Below are 23,449 nucleotides of genomic sequence, written 5' to 3' on the forward strand. Positions count from 1 at the left end.
ACCTTGTGACAAGAACTCATGCTACACTACGCCGTTAAAATCGAAGAACGAAGTTAGCATAAAGTTCACATTTAACAGAACTTGTCAAGTTTTTTTCGATGCTGATGATCCAGAAAGGTCCCACTGAAACAAGTGAGCGTTAGTTTCGACTTCAAATCCTTAAACAAATGATTCGTTCATCAGTTATGAGACGATTCAATAGTTCTGCATCGTCAAAAATGGTTCAAATGGCTCTGAGCACTATGGGACTTAACATCTGTGGTCATCAGTCCCCTAGAACTTAGAACTACTTAAACCTAACTAACCTAGGGAAATCACACACATCCATGCCCGAAGCAGGATTCGAACCTGCGACCGTATCGGTCACGCGGTTCCAAACTGAAGCGCTTAGAACCGCACGGCCACACTGGCCGGCTCTGCATCGTCGTGGACGTCATATGACGACTGCTGAGCACCTTACATTCGCCGATGTCGTTGTTCAAAATTCAACAACTTTTGAACAAATTTAGATGTCACGCGATTCGTCAACAGCAACTTTCTGACTGTGATTAGAAGATAGTTCTTAACTTTTTTTTTCGCGGGTTTATCGGTTGATGACATGCTGGAATGTCCAGGGGAATCGTCATTTTCCCATTTGTGACCTTCATCGAAATTCTCATACCACTCTTAAATCCTGTTTTGTTCATAGCAGACTCATCAAAAAAGTTTTAAAACTTTGCTGCCCTTTATTTCGTTCCTACAGCAGGATTTAATACAAACTATCTGGTACATTTTTATATTAAAAATCATCGCCGATTTGACAGTTGAGAAAAGACTAAATATCTGATATGGCTAACATTGTACAGATACTTTTCAGACAAGATCATCAACAAAACAACGAAAAAATTGCGCGTATCGGACTACAACAACGAGTGAAGTTGCAAAATTCCCGTTATTTTTAGAGCATACTATTAAATTTGAATTAAGCGAGTCTTCCCCCCCTCCGCAAAGTGCCTCTCTCCGCACAATCAACGTGCGATGCTGAGTTTCTTTTTCCGGCTTCCTCTCGCAAATCAGCAACGATAATGTAGTGCTTACATTATTTACGAGGGTACACATCTTTGTCCTTCAGTGAAATTCTGTTGCAGAAAAACCGAGAACGTCCTAAATGATATAACAGGATGCAAGTGACTCCCCCACGAACGACGTAGCAGGGCAATTCCACTCTCTTCCAGTTTTACAAAATTTCGTACTTTCTAGAATACTTAAAATCTAAGGATCTTCAGAAATTTCGGAGTACCTAACTGCCTTACTGAACAATTAAACCAACAGAACTATGTATGCAAAATTTCTAACATCATCTTTGTTACAGTTTCTGGGAGCTGCTGTGTCCTCCGATGATACGAAGCATAGCTTACACAAACGGGCGCCGAGCTGCCTTGTAATCTTATGCAACTAACTGACAAAGAGCAGGGCCGCTGGGAGTGGGCGGCACGCCTAGGAGGCGGCAAATGCAGCCAAATCGCTTTGATCGGATTCGCTTCAATGTCTCCACATCTGCATGACACAATTATTTAATCCTCTCCTAAGAAAGCAGCCTATATCTGGTTGTTCGAATTAAAATACGAAACGTCTGTATGCTGGAACAACATTTACAACTGCGGGTATTCCTACTTGCAAAGGAGCGTCTCAAATGGGGATTACTGAGTAGAAGGTGGCAGAGTCGGCCTTCAGATTCCGGTTCCTGTACACAGAACCGCCGCGGCTTCTCGGTGGGTGCGTTTGACTGACGGAACTCAGCTCTCCATTCACTTGTTCCGAGCCGTTAGCACGATACACAAAGCCGCACATTGTTGATTGCCGCAACTTGAGAATGCTATCAGTGCATATTCTTTTTAGTTTTATAAACTATAAGCGGAGAAAGAAGCGTCCATATGGTGAGTACGGTTGTCTATTTTAATTGTACTAATTTCTAATACTAAATATTCCCTGTTTTATAGTTCCTATTCTAACACTTTAATTGCTGACAGCAGTGTCTATACAGAACTTTAAACACTCGGTCGGACGTAAAGTTCTCCCTAAGTGCCACAATTCACCTTTGACATTAGAGATTAAATTTTCGCTGCGATCAGTTAGGCTAATGTTACTCTAATTTCCTTCCCTACTGCGTTTTCAGAGTGATAATATTTTTATTAGTAATGCCACTTGGAAAACTTCATTTATACGAAGGAAGTAACTGTATGAACGAAGGACTTTTAAACAATAATAGCACAGTTAATTCTACAAATAATGTAGGCATGTTTATCTCCTTTTAAGGACGGAAGAAGTAATTTTTTGCCAATACGGATTTGAATCTTGTGGTAAACTGACTTTATGAAATTTTGGCAGTAATATAATCATGATTTCTAATTTTCTGCCCGGGTTCCCGGGTTCGATTCCCGGCGGGGTCAGGGATTTTCTCTGTCTCGTGATGGCTGGGTGTTGTGTGATGTCCTTAGGTTAGTTAGGTTTAAGTAGTTCTAAGTTCTAGGGGACTGATGACCATAGATGTTAAGTCCCATAGTGCTCAGAGCCATTTTTTCTAGTTTTCTAATTTCTAATCTATCATAAATAGGTTTGTGTATAAACTCAGTAGCCTTGACGAATTTTGCCGCCCTGTAGGATAAATTCAGTGTCCCCGCCCCGTACTAAAAACTAAACTCCTCGCGTACAGGCCATGAAAGCCGCCGTGTCGTCCTCAGACCACAGGCGACACTGGATGCGGATATGGAGGGGCGTGTGGTCAGTCACCGCTCTCCCGGCTGTATGTCAGTTTGCGAGACCGGAGCACCTGCTTCTCAATCAAGTAGCTCCTCAGTTTGCCTCTCAGGGGCTGAGTGCACCCAGCTTGCCAACAGCGCTCGGCAGACCGGATGGTCACCCATCTAAGTGCTGGCCCAGCCCGACAGCGCTTAACTTGGGTGATCTGACGGGAAACAGTGTTACCACTGCAGCAAGGCCGCTGGCCCCCGCCCCGTACACCTGCATATATTATGTAATTTTCAGTCGTTTTGTCATTGATACATGACTTGCTATTTTTACATATTACACTGTCTGACACACACGAGCTTTTGATGTCATTATCCTACGTCATTACTATCAGAAATATCTTAAACGAGTTTGTCTCCGTTTTATTTATATACCAACACGCGTTGGCAAAGAATTGACGTAATTTTAATGTGATTCATGGCTTGCATTAGAAGATAAATTGTATAATTTCTTACGAAGCTTACAGTGTGCTGTAGCACAGTAGAACATGATCACCAGCCGCCACTGGCTATAGTCTCAAGATGCAGCAGTGCATTTAAAGGAGAGGTGACTTCCGTAACAGACGATCAACATCATAGAAACATTATGTCACGTTTTTTACTGGTTGCTTATCGTCTCCAGTACATCACCGATATTGTCATTGTTTAACCCAACCGTATACGGACGCAACGTCAGCGAAAAGTAAATCCTCATTTTCCAAGAAATTGGTGACACTATTTACTAATGTTAAAACAGAACAGTAAGTACATTCCGTATTACGTTAACATACATAAAACTGGTTTCGTATTTACATAGAGTAATTCGCTCCGCCTTACTGGCTCTGTTGCCAATTGTAACCTAAATTAATAAACTCTTTGTAAAAATTAATAGACATTGCATAACGTTATCGACCACGCTTTGAATTCAAGTCACTTATACGGCGGGAAATCAGTGAGAGTGTCAGAAGTGGAAGGAAATATATATATAAGCTCTAAAATGCCTACAGTTACACAAAATAAAGTATTATAGGACAGAAGAGTGATCATTTCATTTAGTTGAAAATTTGTTCAACCAAGTATCAACAAATAATTTCATTAGATTCACCCAAAAATTGTTCCAGGAACCACAGCAAACAAAAAAATCTTCTGGAACTCAGTTTCGTAATCAGAAACGAGATAAGGAAAGGCAGAAAGAAAAACTAGCATTTTCTATCACGAAATTTTTGACCAAATCCGTAAACGACGTTTAAGAAACTCTTGCTTCTGCCACGTGCTCGTCTGAATCTGACACTATGGAAGCAAGGGAAAACAAGTCATATTACGCTCCTACTCCCTCTGATGGTCTCAACGAAAGCACTAACACATGTTATGTTGCCGCTGAAGAACCTTCAAGCAGTACAGCGGCAGTTTGTGAGAGTCTGACAATTAGCGAAGACCCGGGGCTGTGGCGTCTTAATATTAGTAGTGATCTTGTTAATATTTTAGCTAAACGTGGTTCTGTTCAGGTACGTAATCATACTTATCCTGTTAATAACGAGGTAAGAACGTTTGCTGACACTATTACAGACATCAATCTAACGGCGAAAAAGTTAAAAGAGACTGGCTTCTTTACTCTTTACCAAAGGATTCAGTGTATTGTTTCTGTTGTAAAATGTTTGGAAAAAGTGTAAGTAGTCTGTCTGATATGGATGGATTTTCAGGTTGACAGCATTTATCATCGACTCTGAAAAGAAACGAAACAAGTGAATCCTACAATGATAATGTGAAGTCATGGGTACAATTGAATAATATGTTACAAACAAAGAACATTATAAATCAGATGCAACTAAGACTAATAGAGAAGGAAAATAGACACTGGTGTGATATACTAAAAAGGATTATTGCTGTTATTAAGTTATTGTCGCGACAACGTCTGGCTTTTTGCGGTTCTTCCAAAAAAATATATGAACATGATAATGGAATTTTTTTAAAAGCGGTAGAGAAATGCTGACATCTTTTGATTCAGTTGTGCGGGAACATATTCGCAGAACTGAATCAAAATCTGACTGAAGTCTGTTGGGTATTGCCCGCTATATAAAAGATCACATTCAAAATGAAATTCGTGATTTACTAGGCACAATGATGAAAATATTTTGAAGAAAGTAAGAGAATCTAAATATTTTTCCATCGCATTAGACTGCATACCAGATGCAAGCCATACAGAACAAATAACAGTTATATTTAGGCATGTTTATCTAAATCACACAGACAAGTAAGTAGAGATACACTGACTCCCAGCGAGGAAACAATGGGAATCCAAGAGAGATTGACTAAGATCCAGAAAGTGGTGAAAGAGGCAGCAGAAGACATAGTCGGTATGAGAAGAAATGCAAGAACTGAGTGGTTTGATGATGAATACAGGCTAGTAATAGAACGTAAAAATGCAGGAAGACTGAGAATGATACAGAGAGAAACAAGGAGAAACGTGGAGGTGTACAAAGAATTAAGATCCAATGCCCAAGGAATATGCAAGAAAAAGAAAAAGGCATGGCTGAAATCAAAGTTTAAAGAGATAGAAGAATTAAAAGAACAGAATGAAACGAAGGAATTCTATCACGTCGTGGTAAAGATGAGAAAAAATTTTACAACCCGAACGAAATGCAGGCAAAAACAGAAACGGTGAGATAATAAGAGATGAACAAGAAATATTGCAGAGTTGGGCAGAATATTTTAAAGATATGCTCAACAAAAACTCAGATCAGGCCCCAAGAGGTACACAGGAACAGGAAGATAACAAAGTGGCAAGAGAAATTGAAAGGGATGAGGCAGAAAACCCAACAATGCTGGAAGTGGAAACAGTGATAAATAACCTAGAAAATAACCATGCACTCGGTGAAGATGGGATCGTGTCAGAACTAATAAAATCAGGGGAACAACCTCTAAGACGTGAAATATTTAAACTAATAAAGAACATATGGATAAATGAAAGCGATCCAGAGGAGTGCAATACTGGAATAATATGCCCAATATAGAAGAAAGAAGAAAAACTCAATTGTGAAAACTATAGAGGCATAACCCTACTGAATACAGTAAATAAGATTTTCTCTGGAGTGCTGAATGAAAGAATAAAGAATACCAATGTGCATTCCGACCAAACAGAGGTACATCTGACCAGTTGTTTGTTGTTAGACAAATAATGGAAACATTTTATGAATATGATATAGATCTCCACTTCCTGTTCGTTGACATTAAACAAGCTTTCGATAGTATTAATAGACCAGAATTATATAAAGGGCTGAAAGAATTGGCCATCTGTGATAAACTGAGAAGGTTAATCGAGCTAACAATGAAGGATACAAAAGCAAAAGTAGACGTGAATAACAGAATAACCAGGCAGTTTGACTTAGAGGATGGAGTGAAACAGGGTGATGGCTTCTCTGCGGCCCTGTTTAACTTAGCACTGCAAAGTATCATACAGAAAGTAGATAAAAGAGAAATAATAATGATGAAGTCCAGCCAGATATGCACATATGCAGATGATATTGCCATCGTGACAAGGGGTGTAAGTAACATCACTTAAAGAAATATATGGACAAATGGAAGCAGAAGGAACAAGAATTGTACTTACTGTAAATGAAAGCAAGACAAAATATGTGGTTATGTCCAGTTCTGAAGCTAGAAGAACACCACAGGACCTGAAGATCTCTGATAAATGCTTCAAAACTGTTAAATGCTTCCATTATTTACGTGTCCTTTTAACCATTGGTAACAGTATGAGACACTGTATTAGAGAAAGGATACAAGCAGGAAACAAAAGCCTGTTATGAAACCTAAAGATAATCAAGAATTCTCTAATTACAAGAACAGCTAAATTGAGTGTATACTGTTACTTTGTGCGACCTGTTGCCACCTTTGGATCAGAAACGTGGACAATGACAGAAGCAGACAGTGACAGCCTAAGGGCATTAGAAAGGAAAATTTTACGAAAAATCTATGGGCCTGTGAGAGAGGCAGAAGGCTGGAGAGTGAGATACAATCATGAAATGCAAGGGCGTATATAAGGGAAAGATATAGTGAAATTTAACAAATCTTAAAGAATACTTTGGTTAGGACATATGGAGAGGATGACGGAAGAAAGGATGCCCAAACGAATAATGAATGCCAGACCGTATTCCACCAGAAGGAAGGGAAGACCAAGAGCTAGATGGATGGACAATGTGCTGGCTGATCTTGCCAAGACGGGCATCTGTGGATAGAAGAAGAAGGCTGAGAACAGAGAGATATGGAGGAAGATTGTTGAGAAGACCAAGGCTCACCAACGCTGTAGTGCCGAAGAAGAAGAGCGTGAAAAAAAAAAAATTGGGGGGGGAGGGGGGGCGGGTCACGGCAAAATCTGGTTTGCACGCGGGCGCCATGGGGATAAGCAGCGGGCCTGTGAGTTACTGCGAGCGTCCAGAGAGGGTGCAACAAGGCGAGGACTGTCTTATGCTTCCGTCTTACGTCATACATATAGTTCCCAAGGCGACATCCTCTGCCATACTCAGACATAAGCGACACGCGGTTCCACTCAGCGGAGTTGTAGCCATCGCGCAGCTTGGGAAGGGTCTTCGTCTTGCTCAAGGTTTTCGAGTGGGTCTACCTCAAGCAAGCCATGCCGCCATAGAATATCTTCGGCGCTAGGAGCAGTTCGGGTTCCGCCAACGCGTCGACAGAACATCAACTTCTGTGGCTGGTTGAAGCCTTTGGTGCGATGGAACGCCGCGAGTATCTCGGTGCTGTGTTCCTATAGCTCGTTCGCGGAGAAGAGACAACAGAGGTAAACATTCTGAATCACCTGCTAGTGACGTCACATTAACAGCTGTTGCCAGGAATAGACACAAGCGCGCGATTCCTTCAGTGCTCTACTGTTAAATGTGTCGCCGAAATTGTGTAATTGTGTGCATTGTAAGTAAGGAAATGCAAGTATTACACAGGTTTTTTGTGCATTTTGTCTTCTACTTCTGTACTGATATTTTCTCTTCTGTTTCCTCCAGTGTTAAACATCAAAATGTTAAGTTCTACCGAAAGTGCGATACATGATGGCAATCTCAGCCCCCCCTCCCCTAAAAAGCTAGTGAGAAGCTCAGCATTAAGCAGTTCAGAGAAGAAAATGATTCTGAATGTGTACAAGACAGAATGTAATTTACTTTCAACGGTAATAACATCAGAAATTGTTGCTAAAACTACACATTCCACTGGGGTCGGCGGCTCGTCTGTATATCGAGTGCTTTGCGGACGTAAATCTAATCTCACTTTGAAATCACCAAAGAAAGACAGGACTCACAAAAAAAGTCAGAATGTTGACGACTTCGACAGAAACGCCATAAGGAGGAAAATGCACGTTTTTCTTTCGGAGTGAACTGCCTACTATTGATAAAGTCCTCGCTTCCGTTATCGAAGATCCAGATCTGCCGGACTTCAGAGAAACAACATTTCACTCTCTTTGAAAGAGATAAATTTCAGGTACGTTAATCGTGGGCCCAAAAGCATGCTGATGGACAAAGAAGAGATCATTCTATGGGTAAGTCGTTATTTAAGTACTATATAATCAGCACGCCGGGAAGGTAGGACAATTTATTACCCGAACGAGACCTGGCTAAATGCAGACCGCTCATACGCGAGAAGAAATCTGGATAGATGATTCAATATCTTCAGCTAAGGAAGCCTTTCCGTCTTGTTTGTCTACAGGAAACAAAGCGCCATCTGGGAAAGGAAAACGACTAATAATAACCCATATTGGGAGCGAGAAAAGTTTTGTGGACGAGATTGCGTGGACTTTCGAGTCGAAAACGACATGTGACAACAAGTCTTTCGAATCTATGTTTTCCAAAGTTATTTCACGCCTTGAGGATCATTGTGTTATTGTATATGATAGTGAACTATATCACTCTCACAAATTGGAAAAAATTCCGAACAAAGACTCCAGTAAACAGAATATTATAAACTGGATTTCGTCCAAAAAAATCCGCTTGAAAATGGTATGTTGAAGCGACAGCTGCTGGCAACCGCCGAGGAAAACAAACCAGCTCATAATGCGTAAATTGTAGATGCTATAGTAAGTTCAGTAAACAAAATACAGGGTGTTTATAAATGAATATCAGGGTTTAAACGCTTTATAATATTTATTACATTAAAATTATTGTTATGTATGATATGTCAAACTAAAGAGCAACTCAAACAGTTTTACCAAGAACCTTATAAATGTCCAATGTGAGCACCATTTGTCACACGGCACACATCAAGTGTTTTTTTGTGCCGTATCCCGGCGGAAAGTTTATGGGCCTTTCTTTTGTGGTGAACCTACTGTAACTGGCACTTCTTACTTTGATACACTGGAGCAATGTCTCTTCCATCAGTTGGAAGAAGCCAGAGAACTTCATTTTCCGGCAAGGTGGTGCGCCACGTCGCTGGCATAGCCACTATCAAATTTCTTTGACAAAGATTTGATCAAAGATGTTCAGATGGTTCAAATGGCTCTCAGCACTATGCGACTTAACTTCTGAGGTCATCAGTCGCCTAGAACTAACCTAAGGACATCACACACATCCATGCCCGAGGCAGGATTCGAACCTGCGACCGTAGCGGTCGCTCGGCTCCAGACTGTAGCGCCTAGAACCGCACGGCCACTCAGGCCGGCATCAAAGATGTGATCAAATATTCGTCAAATACGTTTGACAAAGATCTTTGACGTGGCGCTAAAAAGGGGTATTACACTGTCATCATATTTTTCGTCAAAGTTCAAGATGGCTGACAACAACAACTTGTTGTTAACCGCAGCAGTTGTGTGTACCACAATTGCACTGTCTGCACATGAGGAAGAGAAAGGGGGAGGGGAGGAGACGTACCTGGGTGAAGCCGTCGGTTTTACAACGACACAATAAAATCATTCAACAAAACTTGTTATGTTGAGCTTATAGTGGAGGACGTCAAATTGTACATCAATTACTTAAGAATGGATGAGCATACATTTCTGTATGTGCTCAGTGAAGTGTATCCTCATATCACAACGCACAATAATCACTTAAGAACTGCTATATCAGCAGAAGACAGGCTCACTGTGACACTCCGATTCCTTGCTAAAGGAGAGGGTTAGATTAGGTTAGGTCCCCAATCTTCTTAATCTATTTTTGTATTCAGGGTGCCTCACGTTGTAAAGCGCCTCGACAGCTTCATACATCTGTATTAATTTTGTAGTTGTCGGTACACACCAATTGTATTTACCAGCAATGTTTATAAAAACACTACAGGTGACAGAACACTGCAGCGATGCTAGCGCTCCACGTGGTAACATGTCACATTGCAGCGAACAGGAGACCAGCGACTTCTTTGATCAAATCTACAGTGAGGCTCTAGATTTGATCAGATATTTGACGACATTTGACAAATTTCCCTACTACACCATCCAATTTCTTTGACAAAGATATTGGACAAAGAAATTTGCTAGTGTAATACTGGCCTTAGACGAATGGAGTATAGATGTCACGTGAACGTATGACAGCTTCTGGTGAGCGGACCTCCTATTGGACAGCTCAAGATCCCGGTGTCCTGCTTTCCTTTCATACGCACATACCTAACGGCAGGACCTGCCATGTGAGGGCTGAGTCTGGACTGTATACAGTTCGTCACAACCGAGCAGACGTGCCACAGGGCTCGGTTATAGGACCGCTCTTGTACACACTCTATGCGGCAGACTCAACCAAGGTGGATCACATCCAGCTAGCTTTCTACGCTGATGATACGGCGCTGTACAGCGGGAGTATGAACGCCGACACCTTTCGCCACCGATTGCAGGTCGCTGCCAAATCCCTCGCCGCGTGGGCCGTCGACTGACACCTCAAGTTCAACGGCACTAAGACACAATTTGTGATTGTCACACGTTGTGTAATCTCAGCGGATCCGCTGCCTGTCAACGTCGGTGGCAGCCCTGTTCCCTGGAGGCCGACGGCACGTTCTCTTGACCTCACTCTGGACTGTCGATTTTCTTGGCGCTAGCCCATGCAGGAAGTGAAACACAGGCTACGAAATCGTTTACACAAGCTACACGTACTGCTGAACCCGGCTTCCGCGCTTCCTCCGTGTCTCAGCGTCACCCTTCACAAGGCACAGCTCTGCCCTGTCATTGAGTACGCCGCTATCGTCTGGGGGAAGAGAGCCGAAGAACACTTGCGTTCTGGCCGAGGGGTTCTAGGCGCTACAGTCTGGAGCCGCGCGGCCGCTACGGCCGCAGGTTCGAATCCTGCCTCGGGCATGGATGTGTATGATGTCCTTAGGTTAGTTAGGTTTAAGTAGTTCTAAGTGCTAGGGGACTGATGACCTCTGCAGTTAAGTCCCATAGTGCTCAGGGCCATTTGAACCATTTTTGAACACTTGCATTCCATTTCCGCTTGGCTGTGCACCTACCGACAGATTTTTCCACCTGGACCACTCCATGATACTTTTGAATTCCCATAGCTGCAAGACCATTTCCGGACGATTGCACGTACATTTTATGAGAAGACACGGCAGTCGCAGAACATGAAGATACAGGCACTGGGCTGGAAGATTCAGCTCAGCGTCGCAACAAGATGGCCACATCTTCTCACTGCGTAAGCAGTGGCTATAGAAGAAACCAAAAGTTGGAAAAACAGAAGCTAATCCAGATTAGAAGATCACATTCACACAGTGCATGGCAGGGGAAACACATAGTGTTGCGAACTCCGCCACTTTTGGAAGGCCAAGACACTCTGTGAAGCTCAAGCAGCAGGACTCGGCAGTGTCAACATGTATCTCAAGTCAGAATGAGGACCGTATCCACAGTCGCCGCCAACAAGATTGACTGGATGCAGTTATTGCACAGTGGATTCAGGATTAGACCATAGTTAAAAGTCAGATAGGTGCAAGTAAACTTTAAAGTATTGCAATGTATCAGATTCATACTAAAGTTAGGCATGGTAATTCACTAGTGTACAAAACTTAAGAACACAAGTAAATTTCGCATGATGTTTCACAGCTAAGTAACATAACTCAATGATACTTGGACCATATATACAAAGAATTGCTACAGTACAGTACAGAAGTAAATGAAAGAAATACACAATGAGAAAAGCAGAAATGACACTTTTATACAAAAACAGTACTAACACTGAAGCTACCACGATATATGTGCTCCCCTGGACATTACAAGAGGCAGCACTTGGTTTTTAGTATAGAGCGTGATACCACTGCAGTGCATGCTATAAATACCGTCCTATAACTACTATTTACATGGCATTGTAATTCTGTCAGAGACAGCAAAGGGCCTCGAGGAGCAGCTGAACGGAATGGACAGTATCTTGAAAGGAGGATATAAGATGAACATCAACAAAAGCAAAACGAGGATAATGAAATGTAGTCGAATTAAATCGAGTGATGCTGCGGGAATTAGATTAGGAAATGAGACACTTAAAGTAGTAAATGAGTTTTGCTATTTGGGGAGCAATATAACTGATGATGGTCGAAGTAGAGAGGATATAAAATGTAGACTGGTAATGGCAAGGAAAGCGTTTCTGGAGAAGAGAAATTTGTTAACATCGAGTATAGATTTAAGTGTCAGGAAGTCGTTTCTGAAAGTATTTGTATGGAGTGTAGCCATGCAAGGAAGTGAAACGTGGACGATAAATAGTTTGGACAAGAAGAGAATAGAAGCTTTCGAAATGTGGTGCTACAGAAGAATGCTGAAGATTAGATGGATAGATCACATAACTAATGAGGAGGTATTGAAGAGAATTGCAGAGAAGAGAAATTTGTGGCACAACTTGACTAGAAGAAGGGATCGGTTGGTAAGCTATATTCTAGGCATCAAGGGTTCACGAATTTAGTACTGGAGGGCAGCGTGGAGGGTAAAAATCGTAGAGGGAGACCAATAGATCAATACACTAAGCAGATTCAGAAATATGTAGGTTGCAGTAGGTACTGGGAGATGAAGAAGCTTGCACAGGATAGAATAGCATGGAGAGCTGCATCAAACCAGTCTCTGGGCTGAAGACCACAACAACAACAACTACCACGCTGACCACAAGTTCGGCAAGGAGTTCTTGTGGTAGGCCGTTCCATTTCACCACCAGCAGGATTGACAACTGCTGGATAGTTGTTGGTGCTGTAATACGCCTCTTCAAGGCTTCACACATATGCTTAATGAGATTTAAGAAACAGGCGGGCCAGTCCATTTGTCGAATACCCTTCTGTTTCGAGAGCTCCTGCAACTGCAGTGTGATGATGTGGTCACACATTGTCATCCACAAAAATGGACTCACTGCTGAATGCACCCCCAAAAAGGGTGTGCGGGGAAGCAGTACAATGTCTCAATGTCCTTGACTGGGGAGTGTGGCATGTTCAAGGATTTAGAGGTCAGTACACCCATGCAACATTATGTCTCCCCACACTCAACACCTGGACCACCAACGATCATCCACGACAATGCTGGATGTACCCTCAAGTGGGAAGTGGTGGGAACACATAAAGCACGTAGTAACATTGTCATACACGATCATTGCGGTGGTCCAGGTGCTATGGTGTGGGGAGGAAATGTGTTTGGGTGTAAGGACCTACAAGTCTTTGAACACGGTACACTCGCCACTGAATGTTATTATGACACTGCAATCCTTCCCCATGTGCGTCTTTCCAGGGGTGCGTTCAGCCCTGACTTCATTTTTATGGATGACAATGCACGACCGCATCGAACTGCACAGGTGGAGGGCTCTTCAAACGAAAGGATTTTCAGCGAATAGACTGGTCTCCCCGTTCCTTCGACTTAAATGCCATCCAGGAAGTGTGAGATGTATTGCGGAACGTCCACATGCACTAACGACTACACAGCAATTGCCAGCCGCGCTTGTGGGGGAATGGAACACCCTACCACAAGAGCTCCGTACCAACCTTGTGGCCAGCATGGGAGCACGTTGCAGAGCATGCGTGACCGTCTCTATTAATGACCGTGTTCCGTCTTTTGTCCAGCGAAACATCATAAACCGCGGCAATTTCAGTGTAATTGTAGTCTTCGAATAAAAATGTCATTTCTCTTCGTCTCATTGTGCATTTCTTTCAGTTACCTTCTGTACTATACTGGAGCAGTTCTTCTTGTGTATGATACAAGTTATACCCAGCTACACTGACTGACAATGACACATCGTGCGAAAATTACTTTCTTGCTTATGTTTTGCGCACCAGTGGTTTTCTTTTAGTCAATTATTTTAATTGGTGCTTATCTGTGTTGTCATACATTTTTGTTTAGCTCCTGCCTAATTCTATTTGGCCATGTGACGAGGCTGTATAGTAACTACTTTCGGTGGTAAGGGGTTCTCTTCCTCCCGCTTGTTTGCAATCAAGTGTATTTTCTCAATACAAAAGGAACAAACTGACTACAGTATTCATACGTATGTTGGGATAAATGCTGGAGTTGACACTAAACCGCCGACTGTGTTATAGGGGGAATGTCGGGCTTGGTGGCCTAGCAGTAAAGCAGGTGCTTGGAAACTGAGAGGTCGGTGGACTGAATCCCAGCTAGACTTTTGTCTGCCTTTAATGTAAGTTTCACCTCTCAATGATGTGAACAGCCATCAGGAACGAAACGTAGTTCGTATTTCACATTAAACTGTAGGTCTTCTTTCCCTAGTTGGATAATTGAAGTAGATCAGAGACACGCAAACCGCTGAAATAGCGTCCACGGACCGACACAAAATTCTTATTATTATCATTATTATTGTGGCGGTAGCGATAATGAAGAAGTCTGATAATATCGCTCTCTTTACTGTTTTCTAGTTTGGTGTTATTGGAACTGGAAGGATGATACTTGATTTGGTCCGGCCGCTGTGGCCGAACGGCACTAGGCCCTTCAGTCCGGAACAGCGCTGCTGCTGCGGTCGCACGTTCGAATCCTGCCTCGGGCTTGGATGTGTGTGATGTTCTTAGGTTAGTTAGGTTTAAGTAGCTCTAAGTCTAGGAGACTGATGACCTCAAATATTAACTCCCATAGTGCTTGGAGCCATTTGAACTTGATTTGTGCATCTTGGAGTGCGGTGCGAATTAGACGAGTAAAAAGAAATGTTAAACATCATGTATAAGGCTCCGCCTATTTTCGAACAATGTTTTTTGGGTCGTGCTAATTCGAGCATAACTATGAGTAATGATTTAAGGACACCTTTCCAGACGATCACAACTAACAAAGCAAGGAAAGAACGCCAAACATGGAAACATATTAATCATTTTGATTTGTTAAATTTTTCCGTCACGTAGTCGTAATAATCGACTATTTGGAGCTGTAAGTTTGACTCTGGATTTGAAGATATATTTTCCTTCCAGCAAAGAAAATTAGGCTTCTTCGTTCAGTGTTTATTCTGTCAGGTTTGTGCAGAACTGTTATTTTCATTTAGACTGTGTTCTTTTCTTGATTATTTCACATGTGGGTGACAGTGGCCGTCGATAGCGTATGTTTGAAATAGGATGAAACAGTAGACAGTTGGTTAAATTTTACAATGGGCCGTCCAAGCTGGCAGCTTGGCAACTTGCTTTGAACAGTAGTGCTACTGACAACATGACTCGTGCATATGATGTTATTTGCATATATTTGACGATACTGGTGCTGATTCTGCATTTAACATTTGACGATGCCACTATGGCTGCAGTCCGTTAGGACTTTGTTTATATAAGACAGATCTGATGATGGTCGTTATAGACCGAAACCGGTAATCAGTTAACAAAACGTTTGTGACCATAGACGTAAATTAAAGGAAACTTATTGTATATACGGGTCACTGATTTTTCGCGACAATGTCGCAGCTTGTGAAAAAGAATAGGATCTTCGCGATAAGCTAACTATCATTAAGATTGAAATACACTAGTTGTTTGATGTGGTTTCGGTTGTGAGACTGAAATTGAGATATAACATTGAACACAGCTGGACGAGGTACATGTCGTGCATTAAGAGACTCACCCTGAGTAATTTGACGAGCTCGAGGCCTTCATTCTTCATGGCTTCAGTGCGCTGCTTCTGGACGAGTTCTGTGAGGCCTGTGATCTTGTCTGCGTAGCCAGCGCCCAGTGGCTTCTCCGGCGGTTGTGACAGCGCTCTGCCTCCGTGCAATCCATTTCGCTGATCCGCGAAATCTGCCTGCTGCAAGAGAAAAAATGCCAACATTCTGGTCTCACCCTTCCACTGCTCGTGATACCATCTGCGATTACATCAATGACTTGATACCAGCGGCATATCTGGTGCCAACGAATTCTAATGTTGTCTCATTCATTTCTCTTATCAGAAGAGTTTTGGTACTATTTTTACTCCTGTGCTACACAAGAGTTTTCAAAAGAAACAGCATTGGAAACAATATACAAAGCAAATCACTGAAAACCACACCTCTGGGAAAGGCAACACAATTTTCAATCGTTTCCTGCATTACACTTTTATTTCCACAGCACACTGCACATTGAATAATTCGCACTTGACACAGCACGGCAACAGAGAAGAAGCAAGCAGAAGAATCCTGTGAGAGGAAAATAGTTTACATCATTGATACATAGCAAAAAGCATGTGATACTTGCAGAAGCAAATATATGTTCATAGTTGTGTGCCAGCGTATAATGGCTTACGGAAGAACTATTCATAAGCGACGCTAATTTCTTTCTAGTAGCTCCAAGTTTCTGTAGGTACGGATTTTACCAGTTCATGTTTGTAGCTAGAGATGTGACGCTGTAAAAAAATTAAATCATACACCACATGTCTTATCATATAGGCTACTAAGAAGCGACTGAAAGGAACTCTAGCGTGAATGCAAAATGTACATAAGTCATTCTCAACATAGCAGTTGTATGGAAAACGCCATATAAAACGTGTAAAATCTATTTTCCTTCACAGTTAAGCGGAAAGAAAAAAAATACGAAAATACACTCAATCACACGCAAAAACAGCACACTTCGAAATACACGGCACACGACATGCTAAGTCGTAAAACTTTTGCAAAATACGTGTTTTATATACCAAAAAATTTTTTTCTTGTTAAGCATGCTTTCCAAAACATATGCACATTGCAAAAACTGGAAAAACTAGATTCAAAATAAGAATGAACTCTGGGACTTTGCTTGTTTACTAGTATTTCTGTATTGAATGAAACTACAGAGCCAATAGTCGATGAGAATAGTTCTCTGACTACTTAACAAACCACTACTTTTTGCTACCCCAGGGACTATTCAGACCGACTATTAGCTCTGTAACTACATATACCCGAAAAACAAAAATAAAATTTGTAAATAGGTTTTGTCCCATTTTACTCTGTGTTCTATGAATCTCAGTAGCTCTTTACAAGTTTTAACTTAAATCAATTCAGTAAAATTCTTTTGGGTGTTCAATTTCCGATATTGTTTGATTGTAATTTTTATTCGTTAACAAGGAAAAACCGTCTGGAAGTCGTGACATAGCACCGCTTTTGCATTTACTACAACACCTGGAATCTGTTTCTCCTAATGAGGGCCACCTCGCGATCACAGTACTTGGTCCATTGGCCAGAAATTGTTGGCACTTAATCCAGCAAGTTTTCGCAGCAATCTTTCATGTTACAGTTGTTAGGGATCGTCGAATGTTCCCTGTTACTACCAAAAATTCTGGGTATTACTTTCTGTTGCATAATTACGCAGTAATACGCCAAGGACAATTTTAGTGAATGTGACTCCGACACAGAAGCTACCCTAATTTAGACTAAGACTTTTCAATTTTTATGAATATAATGTGAAAATACAGTAGAAAGAACAAAATGCACCACCACCTTCATGAGTAAAGTTTAATACCTACTTCCAATTCAAGCGACACTAATAAGGTAAGTACCCAAAATCGAACAGCTGAAACCGAATAAAACTTATTTTTAATACGGAGAAGTGTATTTTCTAGCAACCATCAGTGACATTTTGTCTAAAACTGTGCATTTGTGTTTATTCGATGCGTCGATGTCAATTAAACAGGAGTCAGCGAAGAAGCGGTACCGTGTAACGGATATTTAACTGACATCCAAAAGGGCATGATCATTGGCTTTCGGGCCCAGGTGGAAGCATTTCCGAAATGGCTAAGTTTGCAAACTGTTCGCGTGCCGGCTTGGTTAAGATATACCATGCACGACAAAATGGCGCACTCCAAAACTAGCTCTGAGGCAACTGTGGTGCACCACAGAGGTGAGCGGTGGCTGCGGAGATATGTCGTGTAACTGTTGAGTAACTGACTGCTCAGATTAGCAAGGAGGCACCGAAAGTGTCTCCTCAACGTCCGTTCAGCTAAGCTTGCTACGTATGGGCCTCTGCAGCAGGCACGTACCCATGCTGACTGCTGTTCATAGGCAACGAAGGCTGGAATTTGCACGCCAATACGGCAAGTGGACATATCACGTTACATGCTCTATAGGACAGATGGCCATTGCCATGCACGGCGTGAAACATCTGAAGGGTTCAAATGGTTCAAATGGCTCTGAGCACTATGGGACTTAACATCTGTGGTCGTCAGTCCCCTAGAACTTAGAACTACTTAAACCTAACTAACCTAAGGACATCACACACATCCATGCCCAAGGCAGGATTCGAAACTGCGACCGTAAAACATCTGAAAGCAAACGCCCTGCAACCAGGAGGGAACATCATGTTCAGTGGTATATTTTCGAGGAAATCCCTGGGTGATATCGTCACACTGGAAGGCAGAAGGGATCAACACAAGTATACACCTATCCTTGAGGACCATATCCACCAGTACATGCATTTTGTTTTTCCTCGGCACGGCGGCATCTATCAGCGCGACAATGTAACGTGTCACATAGCTCGCAGTGTACCTGCGAGGTTCACAGGGCAGCAAGCTGAGTTTTCCGTACTCCCCTGGCCACCAAACTCCCCGGACTTAAAACCAATCGAGAATCTGTGGGACCACCTCGATCGGGCGGTTCGCGCCATCAGTCCTCACCGGAGACACCTTGCGCAGCCGGCCACAGCACTGGAGTCGGCGTGGCTCCGTATGCGTGACGGTACCTTCCAGAAGCTCAGTGAATCTCTTTCTGCATGTCTCGCAGTGGTCAGCGCTGCAAAAGGTGGTTATTCAGGCTTTTGAGGTCACAGTAGTGTGACCAGAGTCCGCCCCGATAGCTGGGATGTGCCGGGTGCAGCCGGTGTGCACGTTTGACGGCTGATAATGAACTTCACGCTTCTCTCACCACTCAATATGTAATGCACATACTATACCATGAAATGATCTACATGTTCCTTTTAACAGAGTGATCTTTATTGAAAGTAAATAAATAAATAAATAAATAAAACAACAAAAAAAGTGGCAAGCGAGCGAGACTTCCGCCCCGGTAATCCTGGTTCGAGACCTGTCTATGCTGCTTTTGTTTCCTTTTTTTCAAACGCCTGTTTTAATTTATAATTAATCATGAAAATTCTGCAAGGAATTGATTAAAAAGAATTAGAAGCCTCTATAAATCAAAATTACACGTTGAATGTCAAATTTTGTTTCAATCTTTTGCTTTTTTTATTTGAACAGTATTCCATAAAAAAAAGAAAAAAAAGAAAAATAATAAAAAAGAGATAGGTGAATGGTCAGTGTGACGGACTATCATGCCAAGGGGCCTAGGTTCGATTCCCGACTGAGTCGGAGATTTTTCTCCGCTCAGGGACTGGGTGTTGTGTCGTTTTCATCATCATCATCATCATCATCATCTCATCCCCATCGACGCGCAAGTTGCCGAAGTGGTGTCAACTCAAAAGACTTGCACCAGGCGACCGGTCTACCCGACGGGAGGCCCCAGCCCGATGACACAGCAAGTTCTTTTTTGGGAAATACGCCTCTTGAGTATTAACTGTGTTAAATATATCTTTTGTCAAATAATGCCCTAATTATGACTTTGGCGAATTCGCTGGTCATAATTTTCTGCTACACCGTATTGTTTCTTTGGCGCCTCTTGAGTATTAACTGTGTTAAATATATGTTTCGTCAAGTAATGCCCTAATTATGACTTTTGCGAATTCACTGATCATAATTTCCTGCTACACCGTGTTGTTTCTTTGGCGGCTTGTACTTCTGAAGTGCCTTGGTTCATTATCAAACATCGATTGCACGCGAATGCAGAGTTTTGCAGTTAAATAACCTGAATGGATGATAGGATAGGCTCAGCTCCGTATTTTAAACTCGTTTTTACTCCTTTTGAGCAGTTCGAGTTGGGGTAATTTTCCTTTAGGCGCAACGGAACTCTACAGTAAAATCTCACATACGGTAAACTACTGTGTTTATGACTCTGATGCTACTAAGGATCATGCTTTGGGATGTTTAGGGACTGTAGACTCTCCGTCAGGCAGTTCAGAGGCAAACGAACCCACACACTGGCAAACACACACACGCAGGCATTTGATACTCGTGAATAGCGCCCGTGAACTGGAGACTGTCACGTTAATGCATCCTGCGAAAGAAAGGGACTGTGTGCTGTGAAGCAAGCACACTGCAAGCAGGCCCCACCCTCAGTAGCGTGCTGGCCCCTAGTCCCAGAGGAGGCTCCGCGTACGACCGCCTCCTCATGTCCCACTGCTGGCTAGCGCGGTGCAAGTCGAACTGGCTGCGGTGCGTCGAGGCCATCGGAGGCAGCTGCGGCCGGTAAAACGCCGAACCCCCGTACTCCGGGTACAGTGGCAAGTCATCGTCCATATAGCGGCCGCTATAGCGCAGCGGGGGAGACGACTCCCGGGACACCCCTGGAGGCAGGCTCTGTGGAACAGGTGGCACCCACCAAAGCGCTCGTTGCTGCACTACGACACTGGTATTAAGAACAACTTAAATCTGGAAACAGAAGAAATTTGAATGTGGTGCCAGGGCTGGAGAATAAAATGTAAACTTACGAGACAATAGGGAATAAAGACGTCTGTGGAAGGCTTACAACAAAAGGAGAAACTGGTCGTGGTGACAAGAAAGGTGCAGAGAGGTGTAAAAAATAACTTGACACTAGAGGGCACAATGAAAGAGAGAAAACACACCCTCTTTAAGATTGATTTGCATGTGAAACATAAAATATTTAAAATGTGATGCTAGACGAAGACGTTAAAAATTAATCAGGCACTGAATGGGCATAGTAATGGAGTCTTCTCGGGTTACCAGCCCAGTAATATGTTGTCTTGATGCAAAATCTCGTTGAATTTCCTGCCTGTGGTCGTCCAGTTTCTGAAAAGATTACGGACCGAAAGATGGTAGGTAGGAAACAGTACAAAAGTCTAAATGTTAACCGGGAAGGTTTCACCATTGAAAGTCCCCTTAGAAAGTCTGTACTCTCAAGAAAACTGAAATGTATAACAGAAGTTATCCGAGCGTCTAGCTGCAGTGGGGTCTTCGAACGTGATGATATTTTATCAGGGTAGGGAGAAGTAGAGAATGACTTCAGTTAGCCGACGGTTCGATGACTGTTGCAAATGTCTCTATTCATTGACCATTACTGTACACACGAAATAACCCTGCGCTGAAAGAAGTTGGATCTAAATTTGCTCAAGCAAAACAACTGAGCTGCGCCTGGAAAATACTACATTATTAGCTGTGAGTGCAGTAAATGACACTCAAGTTGGTTCCTAATCGGGCACAATTCATTATTCGGCTGGTAATAAATCAGCAACACAACCATGGCGACATGCTCGTTTATTTAATATCTAAGACTTTAACTAAGAATATGTAAAGAATGAAAGGCTATCAGGAAGCTACAATTGTGGGACATAACTGAATGCGCACACATTGGCGATATTTCCTACGAAAAGATACTTTGCATTCGTTTGATAACAGGCTGAATGGAACTGTGGCCATCCTCGAGGGACTGTAATGGGGAAAAATCCCCCTCTCTTTCCAGCAATGAACCCAGGACCTCCGTAGTCGGAGCCTAGTGCTCTACCTCCCAGACAATCACGGGCACTTGTTGAGAGTAATTTTTGTACTTGTATTATTCTTAGGACTGTAAGAAGGGGGAGGGCGAAACTGCTGGCACTTAATTTTCTTCTTTCGAAGAGCACCAAGAGCGGAGCCAGGCTGTACTTCCCAGTCCGACGGACATATCACCAGCGTCACACACTGTTAGTCCGTGAGACTGCGAAGATGTTTACAATTCCTTCCTTGATTTCAGAGCAACGTCTAGTATTCTAAAACTGTACTTTTCCATCCCTCGTGCCCTTAATGCTCAAAGTTTGCTGATGCAATGTTCCTTCGCTAAGATTATAATTGCTTACTTCGTGGTCAAGTGTCCTCACACTACTAAATGCTGTCTTACTAAAATCAGCAGCGAAGGCGGTTATGATTCAGAAATACCTTTGCTAAGAATGTTTCACAGTTAAACTAGCGTTTCTTAAAATGTCGTGATAGGATTTAGCTGTCTCCTAAGTCCAATAGTTACAGTCAAGTGAATGGAAGGATATTATGCAAATAAAAAAATGAATTTAAGAAAGCTTGCCAAAGCATCATAGTTGTACACACCCTTATTACATAACACTGGAATTTCAAAATTTCTTTAGTAAAAACAATAGTTTAGTAATTTTCTTCTTCATTCTTCAAAAAGCAGAGCACCTGACTAATAAGACTTCCGTAAACGGCACTGAGAAGAAAATATTTCTACATGTCTATTTACACAGAGAGATATCCATGACGAAGGACAGCAATAAAATGTCGGTCCAACCACCTACTTACAGCGCAAAAAACACTAGAATTTACACGTTTCCAAGGTCAAGCTTTCATCCTCAGATACTGATCAACAAACATCTAAGAGCTACCAATATAAAACATAAACATGAGCAATAAAAATTATAAAATGTGGCTACTTCCCTTGCAGCCGTGTCTTCGCCACATTATTTTATCATTTTTATTGCTGTTGCTTCTGTTTTATATTAATCGCTCTTAGGGGTTTCTCGAACAGTAACTTCCGAAGATGAAGACTTGACCTTCTAAAGGAATAAATTCTGGTGTTTTTTGCGCTATAAATTTCTGGTTCAGTACATTTTAACACTGATTTTTATGATCAAGACCTCATATCCATTACGGATAAAATCGAAGGGAATTTACTTTGCAGACTATCTGCGAAAAATTTCAGCTCATGTTCTACAAATACTGTTAGACTGGGTTTATATTTTTCTTTTTTAGTGCAATCAGTGAATCTAGTTTCAGAGTACGAAAATATGATTTCTCAAGAAATTAAGTCTCTTCCACAACGTAGCAAACCCCTCAATGTCGTAATTACGCTATGAGAATTTGACGTTTCGCTCAGTTTTCGTAATATCTCCCTGTTGTTTCCTGTAATTTCGTATTTTGAACGCCCCATTAGCTGCAGAGTAGATATTTGAATAGCAATGTAACGATATTATCGTGATATAAATGGGATAAAAAAAGTCACAAATATGTGGAGTTCAGGAGTAAGACATACAATAATTAAAATTTATACACATAATTTAGGAAGACAAATATTTCCTTTACACGCTACTTTAATAAAAAGAAGTGCAGGATTTTACTCTCATAAAAACTTAGAAATTCTTATTTTTTCCTCGCGTATTACGGTAACCAATGTGCGATTTAGGAACTTGACTCTGAAGATGAACATATATAATAACATGCAGATGCCGCTAACACTATTACTAAGTTATGCAAGTTGAGAGATATACATATTAACACAAATAAAGATTAA

General features: G+C 42.0%; 1 protein-coding gene across 1 annotated transcript in view; it reads right to left on the reverse strand.

The window, feature by feature from the left end:
• The window catches only part of LOC124775510 (E3 ubiquitin-protein ligase lubel), a 488,311-nt gene that overhangs the window by 151,247 nt on the left and 313,615 nt on the right, over positions 1-23,449 (reverse strand). The window contains exons 13-14 of the mRNA XM_047250342.1: positions 20,269-20,514; positions 15,730-15,909 (exon numbers count right to left, since the gene is read on the reverse strand). Of these exons, the coding sequence (XP_047106298.1) occupies positions 15,730-15,909; positions 20,269-20,514 (426 nt within the window). The remainder of the gene's footprint in view (positions 1-15,729; positions 15,910-20,268; positions 20,515-23,449) is intronic.

Source organism: Schistocerca piceifrons, chromosome 2 (genome assembly GCF_021461385.2).
Source record: "Schistocerca piceifrons isolate TAMUIC-IGC-003096 chromosome 2, iqSchPice1.1, whole genome shotgun sequence".
NCBI lineage: Eukaryota > Metazoa > Arthropoda > Insecta > Orthoptera > Acrididae > Schistocerca > Schistocerca piceifrons.